Consider the following 20698-nt stretch of genomic DNA (forward strand, 5'->3'; position numbering starts at 1 on the left):
TCCTGGCGTGTGGATCCTCCCTCATTCTCCTCTTTCACTTCTCTGGTCCTTCTGTGAGCCTCCTCCATAAGCCCTTCCTCACTTTGAGCCCCCCTCTGCTCCTTGAGACTCCCCATCCCCCCTGGCAGGAGAGCAGTGCCACACCATCTGCCTTCTGGTGGCACAGTCCCACTGGATGTCATTGGAACCTTCCTCTGCTTCAGCACCTACTGCTTCCCAAGAAGATTGGGGCAAGAGGGAGCACTAGACTCTTACAGGGTTGTAAAATTTTAGGCATTTCCTCTTCAGTTTGATTGCTCCATATCAGTAATTGCTGTAGCTGTTTTGTTTCTCAGTTACCAAAGGACAAACTCACCACAGACTTTATTTTCTTCCAACTCCATACTGTCTAGTTATATGAAAAAAACACAATTTCCTCCTATTGATAGGATTTTGCCCTGTTCCTTGAGAAATAATAAAGATTTCCTGGTCTTTTTGGTCCCAGAAATGCATTTGCTTTCCCCCTGGGGACTTGTTAATAAAAATGATTGTGTGAAAATGCCCCCAACTAAGTAAGCCACCAGGGAAGGAAGGCCCCATTCTGAACTAGGTCTTCTCTGATCCGCAAGATTTCTCCTCTAATCTGGGGAGGGTTTGGTTCATTCTGCCATACTATTGAAACTGGAAGAAGGGATAGGCACCAGAGGCATAGGGGTTGGAGATTTGGTAGCAGGGACGTGAAAGTTGTCTTCTGAAGCTTTATCTTTGCTCTGTGAGGTAGGAAGAGGAAGGCAAGGGGAGCACACAGTTCAGCAGAGAAGGTTAACAATCGTTCTGTGCAGAGCAGGAAAGAGAGCTGACCAGAGATGGTCAGTTATGTTCTCAGTACTGTTGAAAGTCCAGGGAGATGGGTCACCTTGAATTTTAAGTCATACCGGTTTGCTTCCACCATGTACAGCAGTTCGATGCATCACTGCCCCCTCTCTCTGTCTCCTTTTACTGGTTAATGACACTAGTGCCCCTAATTGGAAAACCTCAACTGCACATGTAACTGGCAGTCAATCATCAACCTTAGAGATTCAATTACCTAACTATTCCTCAAGCCCACCCCCTCTCATTGTCTGTCACCTTGCAATAGCTTCCTCACTGTACTCTGTGCCACTCTTCTCTCTATGCTAGACCCAGGTGATTAGAGTTTTCAAAATGCTTTCCAAATCCTCAAATTTGATTGTGTCACTCCCCTACTTAAAGTCCTTTAATCGTTCCTTATCACCTATGGGCTTCATTCTACGAGCAGTAGGAGGCCATTGGAGGGCTCTGAGCTATAGAGTGATATGAGTCAATTCACATTTCTAAAAGATCACTCTAGCCTTTGTGTGGAGAACGGATTTGAAACGGGGCAAGGGTAGAAGCAGGGAAACCAGTGGAGAAGTCTTGTGATGCAGAGGGAACAGTAGCTTAGACAACATGCTGGTAATAGGGATGGAGATGAGTGGATGGACCTGAGACAGGTTTTTCAAATAGGATGGATCACATTTGCCAATGGTTTGGATGTAGAGTGCATGGGAGAGGGAAGTGTTACCCAAACCCCCTACTGCTAGAGACTCCCTAATTCCTTTGTTTCCACAGGCTTTCAGCCTTCCCCTCTCTGTGACCAGTCTTTTCATCACTGTACATTCACTGCCAGCTCCTTAAGTGGCTGTGCTTCTCCAAGGTCCATGACCCTCTTCCATTCTGTCTTTATCAGTGCTTTCTGGGCAAGAAAGCAGGGCTCATTTACCCCTTAACTGCAACTCTTCACTATATGTTAACATTTTCCATGCTTACATCTCCATTCTTGACCTACTTATCATGCTCCTTATCAGTACTTCTGTCTGCAATAGGCATCCGAAGTTTAACATGTCCAAAATGAAATCTGTTCTTTGATCCTCAAGTATGCCCCCCCCCTTCCTGTACTCTGGATCTCAATGCTTTCACCGTCTCCCCAAATATTCCTTACTATATACTAGCACATCGTCATCTTCACTTTTCTCTCCAGTAACCCTCAAATACTGTGAGCCAACAAGTTCCATGGTCTTCAGATATGCTTCTCTGAAGCCTCTGATTTATTCAATCCCTCATTATTTCTTGCTTGGACTATTCTGACCTCCATGAACTACTCTTTCTCTAGCATTTTCCTCTGGGTTTCTGATGCTTAGAATTAATATTTCCCTGGGATTGTTCCACAGATGGGTTGGTCAAAGTTCAGGTGATGTCACCTGAAACCAGTCTCATATCTCCTCCCTGCTCCACTTCCTCTGTGCTGACTCCATTGCTAGATTCCTAGGTTCTGTTCTCCTCATGCTGCCACAACTTGGGCCCTTCTCACTCAAGTGCACAAATTAAAGACCTAAAATTGAGCCTCACTGGCTGTGACTGGTCATGTTTGTGTCATGAACCCCTACTTGCACCTATCAGTGTGTTCAAGAGTACAGTAGGTTCTTGTTGGCTTTTGATGAGATCACGGGCACCCTTGGTAAAGAGGTAGAAGTTTCTCCCAAAGCATGATGGTTGAGAGTGGGGAAAGAATTGTTACCAGGGTACCATTATCAGAAGAAGGCAGAGTTGATGCTGGCCGTCATCTACTGCAAGGTTCCTCTTCCTCTATCCTTTTCTTAGTGAGTAGATCCGCCTTCAGTTTAACCACCTGAGGTAATCCTTGGCACATCCAATCAAATCCCAAGACTCCATCCATTTTTCCTTTCTGTCCTCAACGACCAGTTGCTATAAACTATCCTATATGTTCGCAAGCATTCATTTCCTCTAACCCTTAACATATTTCCCTAGCTTATTGATTTTGGATTTTGCCACATGATATGCTCTGGCCAATGGGATGCTGAGTATATGTGACCTTTGTCACGCTCAATCAGAGCTTTAAATGCAATTGTGGGGCTTGGCCAGGGGACTTTTGCTCCAGCTGTTTGCCATGAAAAATGTCCCAGAAAGTGGTTGGTTATTCCTTCAACCTGGATTCCAGAATGAAAAGATATGTGTAGCTGAGTCTAGCAGAGAGATAGCCAACCTGCAACCTTCTTATTATATGAACAACACAAAAAATAAGTATGCATTGCCATATGCCATGAGATTTTAAAGCTGTTTGTTATACAGCCTAACTTAGAGAAAGCTGAGTAGTACATATACCTCAGTTCAGATCCTTAATATTTCCACCTGGATCACTGCAACCATTCTTTCCTTACTCTCACTGCGACATCCTCCTAGCTTGTCTTCTGGCCTCCTCCTGCCCATTCTCCACACTGTAGTCACAGGGATCTGTCTAAAGGGCAAATCTGATCACATGATTTCCCTGGTTACCTCCAAAGTGTCACCACTCTTTTCAGGATAAAATTCAAACTCCTCGGTTAAGAAGCCAGCTTTTCAGGAGCTTATCCAGATCCCCAGCTGTATCTATTTCCCTTCCCCACACATCCACCCATTGCCCCAGTCTCACTGAACCCCTTTGCAGTTACTGAAGATGTGATTTTAAGTTAGCAGTACCTTCACCCACACTGCTGACTCTGACTGCAATGCTTTGCCTGTTACTCATTTAGGGGACATTTAGTTGTTCATCAAGACTTAACCTCTAGGGGCGACGTCTGGGTGGCTCAGTCGACTGAGCATCCAACTCTTGATTTCAGCTCAGGTCATGATCTCACAGTCATGAGATCGAGCCCTGCATTGGGCTCAGTGAGGAGCATGGAGCCTGCTTGGGATTCTCTTTCTCTGCTCCTCCCTCCCTCCCCCCCCCCCCCCTCAATGAATAAACTTAAAAAAAAAAAAAAAAAAAGACTTACCTCCAGCCACATTTTCTACTGAGGAACTTCCTGCCCAAGGTGGATTTAAGTCTCCTCTCCCTCTGTGTTCCCACAGTTCCCTGTGCCCACCTATCCTTCTGATAAGTCTGACTAATATTACTCCTCCCTGGCCCCAAATTTCCACAAGGTCAAGGACAAGGTCTGGTTTGTCTCTGAGTTCCCTGGGCTTAGTGGTACCTCACACAAACACACACGTGTTTGGTGATGCTCCAAATCAGCCAATCTTCCACACTGGTGCCGGGCTTCTCCTGCTGGGAACAAGATTTGATCATGTGACTTCCCTGCTACAAAAACCTCTACGGACTCCTCTTAGTTTGTCACTGTCTAGTTTCATCCGCTCTTTTGACCTCAGGCATTATTTGTATGCTGATGATACCCAAATGCCAGCCCAGAATTTTCTCTAGTTTTCGATACAAAAGTTCCTATTTTGCTTACTTACTCCCGTGCCTTGCAGGGACCTGGAACTAGAAGAGTCAGATGTGTGCTTTCCTCCTTGAACCATCTTCCTCTCTTGTGTTTTCTCTCAATAAATAGCATCATCCACCACTCACTTGTCCAAACCTGGAAACTGGGAGTCACCTTTAAGAGACCGGTTAAGGGTGCCTGGGTGACTTAGTCAATTAAGCCTCCAACTCTTGATTTCAGCTCAGGTAATGATCTCACGGTTCATGGGATCAAGCCCCATATTGGGCTCTGTGCTGACAGCGTGGAGCCTGCTTGGGATTCTCTCTCTCCCTCTCTCTCTCTCTCTACCATTCCCTGCCTCTCTCTCTCTCAAAATAAATAAATAAATAAACATTTAAAAAGTGAGAGAGACAGGTTAAGAGAATGAATGTGGTAGCCAAAAAATGGCTTCAAATACTAGCTCTGCCACATACCTATGTGACCAGCAAGTTCCTGAACCTTCTTAGACTTTATTTATTTATTTATTTATTTATTTATTTATTTATTTAACGTTTATTTATTTTTGACACAGAGAGAGACAGAGCATGAACGGGGAAGGGTCAGAGAGAGGGAGACACAGAATCCGAAACAGGCTCCAGGCTCTGAGCTGTCAGCACAGAGCCCGACGCGGGGCTCGAGCTCACGGACCGTGAGATCATGACCTGAGCTGAAGTCGGCCGCTCAACCGACTGAGCCACCCAGGCGCCCCTGAACCTTCTTAGACTTTAAATCTGTACTCTCATCACGGCAGTACCTACCTCCCCATTGAATGATAGATAAAATCACACCAAGTGTTGGGCGGGTACTACCACCTAGAAAATACTTACCAAAGTCTGTATTATTATAACAATCCTGTCCCTCCTTCACCCCATCATCCAACCAGTAAGTCTGTATATTCTATATTCTCAATGTCTCTTGAATCTGTTCCACCCTTTCTGTCCCCACTGCTACCCTCTTAATCCAGCCTCTGGTCCTCTATTATCCAATGAGTACAGAAGCTCCCTGACCAGTCTTCTTGACTCCACTCTTGCCCTCTTTCAATCCTTTCTCCAGATTTCTAATGTGGCTTTTTCTAAAAACCAACTCAGCTCATGTCAACTTCCGGCTTTCAGTTCCTCAAATGGACAGAACTCTACTCTCCCTCCACAAATGCTGTTTCCTCTGCTGGGGCCTCTGCTCTCTGTTAGCCACCTCCATGGGCTGGCTCCTTCTTCTTTCTACTCCCCATGCAAACGTCACACTGGCTGCCTACCTCCAAGACTCAGATGGATGTCCCTGCTATGTGTCACCTTCCTCCAAAGTGCCTCAATGTCCCCTGTTCTAGCACCTATCACATGTCACCACAATGATGGTTCTAATGACTGTCTCTCGTCACTGGACTGGGAGCTCCATAAGGCAGAGTCTCTATTTTGTTCACCACCATGTCTCTAGGAATTAGCATAGGTCTGCCCCATTACAGGAACTCAAAACATTTTAAAACTATTTAATTTACTTTTAATAGATAATACATGCAACTAGTAGAAAATCCAAAAGTTGCAAAGGAATGTACAGTAAAAAATGTCTCCTTCCACCTTGATTCCCCAAACATCCACTGTAACTATTTTCTTGAGGATCCTTCCAAGACATTCTATGCAAATACAAGTATATATGCATATTCACTGTGGGTGTGGTAGCAATTATACACAGTAGGCGACACCTGCCAATTCTCTCACTTAACAATATATCTTGGAATATATTCCTTTTCAACCTGTATAGAACTGAAAAAAAAAAAAATCTGCATTAGTGTTCCCTTGTAAATTTGTATCATAAATTACTTAAGCAGTCCTCAGCCACTGGGTATATAGTTGTTTTCAACCTTTTGCTATTATAAACAATGTTGCCCTGATTATCCTTGAACACATCATTTTACATATAAGGGAATATATCTCTACAATAAATACACAGAAATGAAATGGCTGAATCAAACCGTATGTGCATTTCATAGTGAGTTAGACATGCCAAACTGATCTCCATAGAAGCTCACCCATTTACACACCCATGTATAATGTACTAGTATAGTACATATACCAATGTATATTATTATACATTCTTCACATGTTCACCGACAAAGTATCATCAAGCTCTTGGATTTTTGGCCAACCTGACAGTGATTTAAAAATGCCATCAGAGTTTTGTCACCTCTTTTTGAAATTAGGGGTGAGCACCTTATCCTATAAAGGACAGGTGACAAAGTAGGAAATTATAGACCGTATCAATCAGACAAAGACAAACAAACCATGGGAAAATTGAACCAAAACTCGAACTGACACTTCATAAGAACTCCAAATGGACATTAAGGTAAATACAAATTAAAATCACACTAAAACAGCACTGCATACCCACTGGAGTGGTTAAAATGAAGAAATCAGGGTGCTGAGATGAGCACTGGGTGGTATATGTAAGTGAGGAATCACTAAATTCTACTCCTGAAGCCAATATTACACTATATGTTAACTAACTTGAATTTAAATAAATTTAAAAATTTTTAATTAAAAAAAAAATCTAGTGGTGCCTGGGTGGCTCAGTCCATTAAGTGTCTGACTCTTGGTTTCGGCTCAGGTCATGATCCTGTGGTTCATGGGATCAAGCCCTGCATTGGGCTCTGCGCTGACAGTGTGGAGCCTGCTTGGGATTCTCTCTCCCTGTCTTTCTCTGTCCCTCCCCTGCTCACATGCGAGCTCTCCCTCTCTCTCTCTCTCAGAATAAATAAACTTAAAAAAAGTAAGAAATCTGACAATACCAAATGGTGTCAACAAAGCAGAATGATAGGAGCTCTCATCCGCTGTTGGCAGGAATATAAACTGGGTAACTGCTCAGAGAAACTGAATTTATGAATACTACATAGGCCAGCAATTCCAGTCCTAGGACCTATACTCCTTGCCCGTGTGCACCAGTTCAGAGCAGAACTGTTTCCTTTTTTTTTTCCAAAATTTTTTTAATGTTTATTCATTTTTGAGAGACACAGAGAGACAGAGCACGAGCGGGGGAGGGGCAGAGAGAGAGAGAGAGAGAGAGAGACAGACAGACAGACAGACAGACAATCCGAAGCAGGCTCCAGGCTCCAAGCCGTCAGCACAGAGCCTGACTCAGGGCTCAAACCCAGGAACCATGAGATCACGACTTGAGCCAAAGTCGGAGGCTTAACTGACTGAACCACCCAGGCGCCCAGAGCAGAACTGTTTCTAATAGAACAAAAATGAAAAGCTTTGAATGTCCATCCACAGTAAAATGGAAAGATAAATTGTGGTTTATTAAAAGAGTGGAAAACCATTTAAGCAATAGAATAGACAAATCACAACTTCATGCATCAACATGACTGGGTTGCATAAGAATGTTCAGCTAAGTAAGTACATCACAAAAGAAGGCTATGATTTCCTTTTTTTTTTTTTTACAGCTTTTTAAATATATATATATTTTTTAATTTACATTCAAGTTAGTTATCATATAGTGCAGCAATGATTTCAGGAGTAGATTCCTTAATGCCCCTTACCCATTTAGCCCATCCCCCCCCAACCCCTCCAGTAACCCTCTGTTTGTTCTCCACATTTAAGAGTCTCTTATGTTTTGTCCCCCTGAAGAGTATGATTTCCTTTATATAAAGGTCAAAACTGGGTGAAACTATGCTACAGTGCCTGATGATGCATACATAGGAGGGAAAGCTATATTAAAAAGGCAAGGGAATGGTCATGGCTGAAATCAGTGTAGTGGCTATGCTTCTGAGAAGCAAGGGGTATGTGATGAGAGGCCATACAGCCCTGGGCAGGACAGCTAAACATTGGGTATATTTTATTACACGGTCTAGATGATTACACAAGGGTTAGCTTTGCCTTTAAACTGTACATGTATGTTTCACACACTCCTCTGTATGTATGATGTATATCACAATTAAAAAAAATAATTTGAAAGTTCAGAAGAGCACATATATACCATTTAAATAAAAAGAAAAAAGTTGGGGGCCCGGGTGGCTCAGTCGGTTAAGTGACTCTTGATTTTGGCTCAGGTCAGGATCTCGCGGTTCGTGGGATGGATCCCTGCATTGGGCTCTGCACAGAGAGCCTGCATGGGATTCTCTCTCTCTCCCTCTCTCTCTTTGCTCCTCCCTCAACCTCTCTCTCCCTCTCACAAATAAACATTTAAAATAAAATATAAAGAAATATAAACTTATTTGCTCAAACATGTACTGCTTAGGTCTGGAAGCATATGGGAGAAAGTGGTAACGATGATTGGGGTGGGGCCCTAATTGACTAAGGGACAAGAGTAGGAGAAAAAAAAATACACCTTTTTTTTTAAAAAAAACATTTTATGTATTTACTTTAAGTAACCCCTACAGCCAACATGGGTCTCAAACTCATGACCACTGAGATCAAGAGTTGCATGCTCCACCAACTGAGCCAGCCAGGTGCCCCTTTCTCATTTTTGAAAAATTAAAAAACGACTTCATGAATCTCCTACCAGCTTTTCCATACATTATTAGCTACAGCAACAGTGACTTCATCAAGCCTTTGTAGAGTCTGTTTCCCTTACCTGGAAAGCTGAGCTGGGTCAAAACACAGAATTTAATTGAGGTTCAAGGATGGGTAAGAATGTTGATTTAGACTGACATGTAATTGCTCTGACTTTGATTTATGCCAAGATGAGTGAAAGCAGTAATCCAAAGAAGAAACCTGCAGGTAGGAAGACAAGGCAAATATTCCTCCAGTGTCTCGGGGAGATGCACCTGAAGTCCTGGAGAAGGAGATGTTTTTCAGGGTGGCAGAGTGTCGAACGCTGGGTTTGCTGCTTTGTATGCCTCTAATGACCTCAGCACCCTAAGATATCTCTTGTCATCAGGTGATGCCATACATGTAGCTCCCAGGAAGCCACAGTGCCCATAGTCCAGGGTTCGGGCTTTATGGTATTTGCTGTGCCACCTCTGGGCACTCTCCCTTTACCTGTGCCTGGACTGCAGAGCCAAAGAGTTGTTCGATTATTTCCCATAGGGGTTTTTGTTTGTTTTGTTTGTTTTGTTTTGTTTTGTTTTGTTTTGTTTTACCAGGATAGCCACTCTGATTCATTCAAGACTCAGCTCCTAGGCTGTCTCCTAGAGAGACATCAACACTTCCAGGCCAAGGTAGTTGTACCATCATCTTTGAGTGAATTGTGAGCATTATAATTGATCTTTGTATTTACATTTCTGTCTCTTTCACTCAATAACAAGACCCTCCAGGGCGAGGACTGAGTCTCATTTACCTATAGACCTGTATGTCCATCTGTCCATGGGAGATGTCCATCTGGGTGTCCCACAAGAACATCACTATGTCCAAAGCTGAACCCATCCAAAGCACCCATCTGAGTATTCATATAGCACTCAACATTCTATTATTGCATCTTTTTTTTTTTAAGGTTATTTATTTATTTTGAGAGAGAGAGAGAGAGCATAAGCAGGGAAGGGGCAGAGAGAGAGGGAGAGAGAGAATCCCAAGTAGGCTCTGTGCTGTCAGCACAGAGTCCGATGCAGGGCTTGATCTCACAAACCACGAGATCGTGACCCAAGCCAAAATCAAGTGTTGGACACTTAACTGACTGAGCCACCCACGTGACCCTCTATCTATCTAATCTGGTATACTAGATCATAGTTTCCTGTTTATAAGACTATCTCTACCACTAGATAGTGAGAAACTGAGGGCAGAAACCATGTGAATTTTATTTATCTTTACATTGTTGGAGCCCAGTCAAGTGCCTCCGTATAGGAACTACGCAGTAAATGTTCAGTCATCCGAACTGGATATCTGTATCTTCAGGACCAGGTACCATGAGAGTACCTGGGAAATTCTCAGGACACGTTTGTTACATTAGATTCTAGGAAAGATGCTTCTCCCAAAGCCCTCAGCCCGCCCTCCTTCTCTGGCAGGCTTAGATTAACAGTGAGAGCCAATAGTTTGTCACATAGCAACAATAGTAAAGAATGAGCTACTGCCGAATAGAGCAGACGCTTGCCTGCCGCAGAGAGCAGAGCAGAGCTATTTTGAGATTCTTTAGGTAAAGTCACAGTCTGATAGGCCCACACATTGTGGCGATAGTTACCATCAGCTTAGGGGTACAAGGCATTGAAAACATCTTATTTGCATGTCTGTCGTTTTTGCCATCCTTTGGAGAACCCTTTTAGAATACAAAGGACCACATTTTAGGTCATGGTTTTCTTATTTTGAAGTCAACCAGGTCTTTATTTATAATACTGCTAACATATTTTAATATCCCACTGAATTACTGTACAGATGTTCTAATTTGTAGATCAAATGACCACATATTCCAAATAAAAAACAGGTCTCAGTCCAAATTTCCCAGTATGGCCACATGGTCTTTTGTGGCCTGGCCTGGCCACTTTTGCAGCGTCCTCTCCTACCCGGGGCCCTCTCATTAGCATACGCTCCAGTCTTAGTAACCAATGTAACAAGTGTGTTGCTCATGAATTATCCATCCTCGATTGCCTTGAGAGAGCCGTCATCACTCTGTTTGGTAACTATCACTATGGGTTTCTCTCCAACTGGATGGGGTGCCCAGAGGACAGGAATAATGTCTTCTCCATCTTGGAATCCATAATACCCAGCAAAATGTTGGGCACAGAGAAGATGCTCAGGAAAGGTTGGTTTTGGGGTGTAAAGATTACAAATTCTTGCTTGCTGGCAGTTTATTTCAGTCCTTATGGTGGGACACCAGGCTCAATACAGAAAGTTACAAGTTCTGTGGCTGCTTTGGTGGTTTTGGCCCTGTATGTTCCAATTTTATAGAAAAGGTTTTGTGAATGTGTGTGTTTGAGTATATGTTTATAACTTTCTTCTTCCCCCTTCCTTCCTTCCTTCCTTCCTTCCTTCCTTCCTTCCTCCTTTCCTTCCTTCCTTCCTTCCTTCCTTCCTTCCTTCCTTCCTTCCTTCTTCCTTGCTTCCTTCATTCAACAGACACTCATTGGCTATGAATCCTGCAGGAGTTCCTATACTAGGTACCAGAGGCATGAGAAAGCGTAAGACCGGCTTCCTGCCCTGAGGGTTCAGTGGAAAGAGGCCTGTATGTGATGTTGAAAAACCTGAGTTCAAGTCTTCCTTTTGCCTCAGTTTGGGATCTCACAAAGGACATTTTATTTGCTTCAGAGTCTCAGTTTCCCAAATCATTAATGAATACAAACACTTATTCTCCTTCCGTGATAATTATAAAAAACCTGGGTCAAGATATTCAAGATTCCAGGAGAGAGGAAGATTGGCTATACCTGATGGGCAGGTAAGATAGACTGTGTCCTTGTCGCTGCAGTTGAATAAAAGGATGGACAGAGAGACCCACACACTCAGACCAGATTGACAAATTGATGGTATCTATTTGTTTGTTCAAGAAGTTTGAGTTGAGGGGTGCCTGGGTGGTTCAGTCAGTTAAGTGTCCGACTCTTGACTTCAGCTCAGGTCATGATCTCATGGTTTGTGAGTTCCAGCCCCACATTGGGCTACAGAGCCTGCTGGGGATTCGCTCTCTCTGCTCCTCCTCTGCTTGTGCGTGATTCTCTCTCCCCCTCTCTCTGCTCCTCTCCTGCTCATGCATCACGTCCTGAGTTAGGAGCTGGGAGAGGGAGAGATGGACAACACGGTCACCCTTCCTGATGTCACCAGAAAAGGCCAACAAGAACTATAACACAGTGTGAAATGGAGGCGATTCAGAAGTATAGGATGCTTGCCATGGGAGGGCAGGGGAGAGGTCTGCAACCAGGATTCAAGGAGATCAGTAAGGGCTTTACAGGAAAAGGGATGTGTAAGCTGAGACCTGAAGAGTGATTGGGAATTAGGTGGACAAAAGAGGTGGGGGTGGTGGGTGTTTCAGGCAGAAGGACTATGTGTGAATGTCCCAAAGACAGAGAGGGCATGGGCACAAGAAGCGTAGAAATAATTCCATTTTGCTGCAAGGAGGGAAGTTGAGAGAAATGAGACAGGTAGACAAGGGCCGTTGCTTGTACATGAACCTTTATCCTATGGGCAAAGAGGAACCATTGACGGCTTTTTAAAAAAATGTTTTTAGTTCTGATTTCACACCCCACAAACATATATAACGTAGAGTGAAAGCTCCCCGTAACACTTCTCTTACTCCAGCACTGTTGAAAGTTTGGTGCATATCCTCTCAGCTTCCAATCAATCCATTATTAATATTAATTACATTTATAAAAGTAGAGCCATTCTAGACCTGCTGTGTTATAATTTTTTTTTTGTCCTTAGCAATATAGGGATATCTTTCTATGATAGTACATACCTAACTGTTCTTTTTTTAAATTTACATCCAAGTTAGTTAACATATAGTGTAGTAATGATTTCAGGAATAGAATTTAGTGATGCATCACTTAAAGTTAACACCCAGTACTCATCCCACCAAGTGCCCTCCTTAATGCCCTTTGCCCATCCCCCCAACCCAACACCTACCTGCTCATTTTTATTTTTATTATTAATGTTTATTTTTGAAAGACAGAGCATGAGCAAGGGAGGGGCAGACAGAGAGGGAGACACAGAATTGGAAGCAGGCTCAAGGCTCTGAGCTGTCAGCACAGACCCCAACACAGGGCTCGAACTCACAAATCGTGAGATCATGACCTGACTTGAAGTCAGACGCTTAACCAACTGAGCCACCCAGGCACCTCATACCTGCTCATTTTTTTTTTTTTTTTAAATTTTTTTCCAACGTTTTTTATTTATTTTTGGGACAGAGAGAGACAGAGCATGAACGGGGGAGGGGCAGAGAGAGAGAGGGAGACACAGAATCGGAAACAGGCTCCAGGCTCCGAGCCATCAGCCCAGCGCCTGACGCGGGGCTCAGAGCCTGACGCGGGGCTCGAACTCACGGACCGTGAGATCGTGACCTGGCTGAAGTCGGACGCTTAACCGACTGCGCCACCCAGGCGCCCCCCTGCTCATTTTTAAATGACGGCATGATATCCCATCATGGCAAGGCTGTTTCATTGCTTGTTTTGTTTTGTGGTAAAAAAATATGTTAAACATTTTTAAAAATTGGGGCACCTGGGTGGCTCAGTCTGACTTCGGCTCAGATCATGATCTCGTGGTTTGTGAGCTCAAGCCCCACGTCAGGCTCTGTGCTGACAGCTCAGAGCTTGGAGACCACTTCATTCTGTGTCTCCCTCTCTCTGCACCCCACCCTCAAGAACAAATGTTAAAAAAAAAAAAAGAAAGAAAACATTCAAGAGATACTGGGATTTTCAAAATCTATAAGCATTTGGCATGAATCTAAATATTTGTTCTCTACTCTATCCCCACTAACAGTGTATGAAAATACCAATTCTCCATGTTCTTGCCAATATGGGCTACTAAAATTTTTTTCAGGAACAGATTTTATTAAATGTAGAATAGAAATAAAAGTATTTTCTTACAAACACTGACAACATTTTGGAAGTGTATATAAATCAATAATTCCTTGCGCGGATATGCGGCACTTTCAAAACCCGGCCACATTCACATTTGCAGGAGCAACCCCAGTTTGTGAAGACTTCTTCCCTTGATAACAAGCGCTTGGGAAAAACTTTGTTGCGGCCACACCTAGTAGAGCCCTTTTCTATTTAATTTTAGAACGAATGGCTAGGAACAGCTAAGCTGTATTGAGATATTGAGTGCTACTGTGTGCCAAATACTGTGGTAAGTGTTATCCACAAATGATCATGTTTAATCTTCGCAGTAAATGCTTCTCCACTGCAGTAGGGGTGAATTAGGCCTGAACATCACAGGACAGAAGTCATCCCTGTTGGCAACCTGGGTTGCTCCAGTAATACCTGACTCCTGGCTCATTGATTCTCTTCATCGTTCACTTTAAAGAATAAACAACAACAACGACAAAGTAAACTCAACGATAAGCAAACACCAACTAAGGAGCATGAGATTTAAAATGCGTGAAACGCTTTAAACTATCTCCATAGATACTGGTTTGGGGGTTTCCTTGGGGAAACACTAACAACCTTGCCACCTCCTCAAGTACCAATTTACCCAAGGCCAAACACAGCGGAATCCTGTGATGTGTAGGAATGTGAAAGCATGCTAGCGAGGCCCTCCTCTGCAAAACTGTGTTGTCACACACACTTTATTTATATTCAAGAATTTTCCTCGTAGTTACATTTTTGCTTTTGTCCGTGCTTAGATTATCTTTAGCACCTTACGTTTTTGCCCTTGTCCATATCTACATTATCTTTAAGGTACTATCTAGACGTGGGCTTTTATTAAGCTAGCCTACTGGAGGTGGGTGAAAAGTAGTACCATAAAATGTCTTCAGGTCTCACAGGCACTCAGAAAAAGAATTCAAGTCTCCTTTGGTGAGAGTGCAACCCTGTAGGAGCGAGTGGACACGTGGTGGGCAAGAAACAAATTTAGGTCTGGTCCTAAAGCGTCTTTCCACTGCTGCGATTTTTGTTTTCTGATTACCAAAATAATATAGGCTTATTGTAAAACAAATTGTAAAATTTGGAGAAAAGGGAAACAACTCATCATCAGTGTGATTTTTTGGATGTGAGACGTTCCCTCCGGAAAAGCGATGGAGGAGAGAGGATGCACTGGGTCTCTGGCCCACGACACTGGCCGACGACGGAGTACCCCCTGCCTGGTTGATTCAACCGGGGTTCGGAAGACCGCTCAAGGGCCCTGGACGCAGGGCTATCCCCACCGCACTCCTATTCGGCCACCTGCGCGGTGACTTGGCGCCTTCCCCGGCGTAGCTCCCGGACTCCGTCACCCCCAATTCCCACCGCTCCCCTACGCAGAGACCCAACCCAGGCACCTTCCCCCGCAAGTGTCCACCGACTGAAAATAGATCCCGAGTCGGCCCCCAAACCGCCCCCCCTCCCTTCAAGTCCTCCCCTTTAAAGGGAGCCACCGGGTGACGCCGGGGGAGTTTGCGGAAGCGCCAACCGCGTTGGGGCCTTGGGCGGATCCCGTGATTGGAACTGGCTCCGCCCCCGGGTCCTCTTCCCCCATTGTGTGAGCGGCTCGGGCCAAGGCCCCGCCCCCTCGCCACCTCCCTCCGGAGGCCCAACCCCTCCCCTTTTTTTCACCCCCCCTTGGCTCATTTCCGGCCGCCGCTGCTACCGCTAGCCTGTAAGGAGGATTCGGCAGAGGGAAGAAACAACAGCCGCCATCTTGTTTGTGTGCTAGGCTGGGGGGGAGAGAGGGCGAGAGGGAGCGGGCTAGAGTGGGCAAGCGGGACGCCGGGCGGAGTGCGGACTGCGGGAGCCAGAGTGCGGAGGCGAGCCGGGCCGGAGACAGGCGGCAGGGGCCGAGACAGTGGCAGGGGGCCCGGGGCGCACGGGCTGAGGCGACCCCTAGCCCCCTCCCGTCCGCACACACCCCCACCGCGGCCCGGCAGCCGGGCCGGCGTCGACGCCTAGGGGGGACCATTACATAACCCCGCGCCCCGCGGCGCCTTCGCCCGCCGCCGAGGGCGGCCCCGAGCGGAGCCCCGGGGGGCGGGCGCTCCCGGCACCTGGCCGCCGGGGGTGGGGGCCGTAGCGGCGGCCGTATTTATTTCTGTGCCGCGGGAGAGGAGGGCGAAGGAGGAGAGCGCGGCGCGAGGAGAGGCCGCCTGCGCCGCCCGGCGGAGCGGGGCCTCCTCGGTGGGCTCGGCGTCGGCGCGGGCGGGCGGCGCTGCTCGGCCCGGCCCCCTCGGCCCTCTGGACCGGCGAGCTCCGCGCCCGGCGTCCTCGCCGCGCCTCCGCCGCGCGATGTGAGGCGGCGGCGCCAGCCTGGCTCTCGGCTCGGGCGAGCTCTCTGCGGCCATTAGGGGCCGGTGCGGCGGCGGCGCGGAGCGCGGCGGCAGGAGGAGGGCTCGGAGGGTGGGGGCGCAGGTCCGGGAGGGGGCACCGGGAGGAGGTGAGTGTCTCTCGTCGCCTCCTCCTCTCCCCCCTTTTCGCCCCCGCCTCCTTGTGGCGATGAGAAGGAGGAGGACAGCGCCGAGGAGGAAGAGGCTGATGGCGGCGGCGGAGCTCCGAGAGACCTCGGCTGGGCAGGGGCCGGCCGTGGCGGGCCGGGGACTGCGCCTCTAGAGCCGCGAGTTCTCGGGAATTCGCCGCAGCGGACGCGCTCGGCGGATTTGTGCTCCTGTGCCCTCCTCCGGGCCTGGGCCCAGGCCCGGCCCCTCGCACTTGCCCCTACCTTTTCTATCGAGTCCGCATCCCTCTTCGGCCACCGCGACCCGACGAAGAGAAAAAGGAACTTCCCCCCCACCCCCTTCGGGGGCCGGCGGAGCCCCCCAAGCCCACCCCAGGGAGCGGGGCGGGGAGCCCCGGCCGAAGAAGAGATTTCCCGAGGATTCTCGTTTTCCTCGCCTGTATCTCCGAAAGAATTAAAAATGGCCGAGAATGTGGTGGAACCGGGGCCGCCTTCAGCCAAGCGGCCTAAACTCTCATCTCCGGCCCTCTCGGCGTCGGCCAGCGATGGCACAGGTTAGTCCCAGGAGCCCTGGCCTTCCACATCCCCCCCCTTCATCTTTTTTGCTCGGTGCACCTTTCTTCTTCCATATTTTCTCCCTTTTTCTCTTCTTAGTTCTCTGCCTCTTGGTTAATTTTAAAGGTGTTTGAATGAGCTGGTCGAAGACGTCCAGTAGCCCAACCATTTTCTTTGCTTCCTAATACATTTGTTGCAACACTATGTCATATCGGTGTGTGTTCTGGAATTAGAGCTCTTGAGTGGTGCTATGGAAATAGCCTTTATTGTTGCTTCCGTGCAGTTTAATTTTTGAAATGCCAGTGCATTTGTGTGTAAGGCTTTTTTTTTTTTTTGCAATTTTACTTTGAATTTTTTTGTTGTTGAGAAATGAGGAATTGCGAATCCTTTCTCCTTGATTGCACTTATTCTGTTTTCTCTACTTTTCACTCTTCCTTTTCAAAATTTTCTCTTTTTGGCACAAGATTTTCTGTTGAGGATGAGGGTTTAAAAAATCTTGGTTTTATTTGTGTGTTGTGTGTGTGTGATCCAGGATTTCAGGTTTGGTGTGATAAGGTTTAATGTCAAAGCTGAAATTTGGTTCCGATTATTTTACCTACCATCCCTAGGGGTTTTTTTTCCCCCCTTTTTATTTGCCTTCAGAATCAATATGGAGCGCAGTTCATTTTACATCTCCCGTTTCTTTCGTGTGAGACCAAAATGTCTGAAACTGGGGTTTTAGGTTGGGAGAGAGCAGAGGCATTTTCTTTGCAGTTTGTAGTCACTTTCTCTTTGGGGGGGGAGGGGGGTGGAGATACCCGATTGTGTGGAGTTCTGTAGTTGGAAATCAAAATTAGAAGTTGTAAGCACCCCAGTCATGAACTGCAAAGATAAACTGATCATACAAAAGTTTAAAATGTGTTAGGTTCGGTAGTTGTGTGTGTTTGTCTTTTTATGCTTTAAACCTATTTGGAGATCCATACTTGAGTGTGAAAAAAGCTCTACAATTCTTAACTTCACTCAGTTGTGGACTAAAACCCTTTTGTCAAAGGAAATTCGGGGAGACTTCCCTCCGTCATCCCCTTCTTATAATTAGTTTGGTGCTGTCTTGATGGCTAGCGATCTTCTCTTTTGCCGTCGTAGTTGTTTGAGGTGCCAGGATAATGAAGAGGAAGAATGGCTGGCCATCTGACAGTCCACAAGATGTTCCCCCTTACTCCGGAGCATCTCTTTAACTCAACGTCATCCCTCCATCTGCCAGTGAGAGTGCATAATGGAGTTAAATGTACCCTAGGAGTTTGTAGAGAACTTCTAAAGCATGTTTCTAAGTAGACTTCGTTTCAGAGGGTGAAAATGTAAGGATGTGGCAAATGCTTTGGATTCTTTGCTTTTATGGGAAAAATGTGTCCTGAGTTTCAGATAACCTGCAAAGATTGAGGATTTTGCTAAGTTCTTTACTTTAGACTTGTAAAATTGGCAGTGTGAGAACTTTGATCTATTCTTATTCCCTGGACTTTCTGTAGTCTTCACGGGTTTTTTTTCTCTTACTCGCCTTTTTTCCCCCCTCAACATTATCACACATATCAAGCGTTGTATTCCTTTGCACTTACTAAGATGTTCCAGAGGATCTTCAGATCACCTTTAGACATATTTCCACCTGTAGCTTTTGTGTTGTTTTCTTTAGTTTTTGTGTCGTGTGGTAGTGGGTTTTACGTTGGAGTTCGCCAGAGACTTGGGATGTTATAGAGAAAACTTCTTTAATGTGTGTCATTTTGATGACTCCTGATTTGAGCGGCTTAGTCTTGGAGTAAATGGAGTAACGCAAGGCCTGGAAGGCAGGCTGTGCTCTGTTGTTCAGACACCTCTGTTCAGGTGCAGTGCTGCATTCTCCATTTTTGATCTGAGCTAACTCATCTCAGTAGTATCTCACCTGTCCGGTACACAGAAACTGTTTTTTGCTACTTGAAATATCTTTGGATAATTATGAGTCCTAAATGTATCATGTGGGTTTAGTAGAGTAAAAAAAAAAAAAAAAATTCCTCAACATTTGAGATGAACTCAGTCAATTTTAGTACTAAGAGTTTATTTTAGTATTATACTTGATATTAGTATTTACAGAAAGTTACCTTTCTCTAAATTTTGTGGGGAGGGTTTCAACCTCCCCTGCCCCCCCCCCCCCCCCCCCCCCAAGATTGTACTCCAGGAATTCTTTGGTGTCCCGTTTTTAATCCTAATCAGTCTGGTTTTTTTGTTGGGGGATGGAGGGAGGTGGTTATTAAGAAAATACTGTCACTGTCGCCTTGTGAACTTAATTCAGGTTGGTGACCTTTTTTTTTCCCTTTGTTTTTCTTTCCCCCCTGCAGCCAGCACTGTGTAGTGTAGTTTGCAGGCAACTTTTAACAGAGACACTTCACTTTAAAACTTTGAATTTTCAAACATGTAACTCTCTACGTTTTGACTTTTGAGTCATTACCTGGATATTTCATAAATGTGAAAGTAAGTTCTTTGGTCCTCAATTATGAATTTTATCTAGAACTGGGTCAAAATGATCCCAACATTCTAGACATTAGAAACTTTTTTAATGATCAGGGCTTGCAGTTCTAGTAGCATAAGTGTACCTAACAAGAGTGTTTGTGTGTGCCAGTTTCATAGGAAAAAAAACTGGAACCCAGCTGGGTTGACATACTACAGTAGTAACAAAACAAATTAGTGTTTAAATCCCACCTTCTGAATTTTTAAGGTTGGCCACTGATGCAGAATAAAAATGACTTCTCGTTAGATAGTCGAAGATTCTTCTAAAACATTTCCAGATTGATTCAAATATCTTGAATTAAGTTCAAGTTTTATGTGTTGGAATGAGGAGGAAGAGACTTATTTTTTAGCTTGTGCATCTTTTTGTTCCTGTTTCAATATTTGTAGTTGATCCATTTGATCCATTGAAAATTTAATTTAAGTTGGTATGGTTAGATCAGAACTATTTGATAAATCAAATGACTTTATGTCCCCCCCCCCCCGAAAATGATAAAAGCCATATGTAAAAATATTTTGCTAAAATTATTGAACAGAAAGGTTGACAGGTAAGTCCTGAAAATATTTCTTGAACCTATTTCTAATAACCTGAGGGATGGGCATGATGAGGATGATACTGTTGCCTTCGTTGTTCACTGGATATATTCTGTGGCTGCTTTGTAACACTTAATGCTATATGCACTGAAAGATCAGACTCTGGAAAGATGGTTGACAGTGCGAAGATCTGGCATTTAAGTGAAGATCCTTCTGGTCTTGGTACAGTTTTGTGGCCCTACTGTGAACTCCGGTGTCAGAATTGGCTTGGATTTTATGCCTATTTTTCATTTGAGGCACAGCGCAGATAGTATATAAACTATATTATCTTGATCGCTAGATTACTGTACATAATAGAGAAGTGGCAAGGATTTTTTTTAATGTCAGTTATTATTTCTCAAAACACTCCTGTGGATTAGTGGTTTATTATCCTGACCACGATATTTTTGGTGGAAGCTATTTCTTTTTCAGCTCTTAAAGCTGTGATGCTATGTTTTAATTTTATTTTTTAGGGATGTGTGTTTAGATTAGAGTTCAGCTTCTGGAGTTTTTCAGTTATGGCTCCTTGGTTCACTGAGGTATTGCTGATCTCAGTGTTAAGTTGCAAAACATTTTATTATGTGCCTTGAACTCTGTCAATTGCTTATTTTCAAGGCTTTGTAAGTTTATTTATAGGGCTTTAAGAAGGCTGTCTGGTTGATAGTGAGATGAAGTGACTTTTGTTAAGTTGTAAATCTTGTATGTGTTACATACAATATGGGTGCCCTTTTCCAGCAGAAATTCATGTTCTCTCACAGAGCTGAGAAATGTATCGGTTTGTCCAGTGAATGTATAAAGGAGAGAGAGGAAACAGCTTCTGCCTTGATTGCCTTTTGGCATTTTCTGTTTTACTTTGTTTTTCCA

At 44.9% G+C, this 20698-nt stretch overlaps 1 protein-coding gene and 1 long non-coding RNA gene across 2 annotated transcripts in view; both read left to right on the plus strand.

The window, feature by feature from the left end:
• The window catches only part of LOC132693683 (uncharacterized), a 189912-nt gene that overhangs the window by 54391 nt on the left and 114823 nt on the right, over nucleotides 1-20698 (plus strand). The gene's annotated exons all lie outside the window — the stretch shown is intronic.
• The window catches only part of EP300 (EP300 lysine acetyltransferase), an 83736-nt gene continuing 78431 nt past the window's right edge, over nucleotides 15394-20698 (plus strand). The window contains exon 1 of the mRNA XM_078449406.2: nucleotides 15394-16752. Within this exon, the coding sequence (XP_078305532.1) occupies nucleotides 16659-16752 (94 nt within the window). The 5' untranslated portion in view covers nucleotides 15394-16658. The remainder of the gene's footprint in view (nucleotides 16753-20698) is intronic.

The sequence above is a fragment of the Panthera onca genome, chromosome B4 (assembly GCF_046562875.1).
Source record: "Panthera onca isolate mPanOnc1 chromosome B4, mPanOnc1 haplotype 2, whole genome shotgun sequence".
In the NCBI taxonomy this organism is placed as follows: domain Eukaryota; kingdom Metazoa; phylum Chordata; class Mammalia; order Carnivora; family Felidae; genus Panthera; species Panthera onca.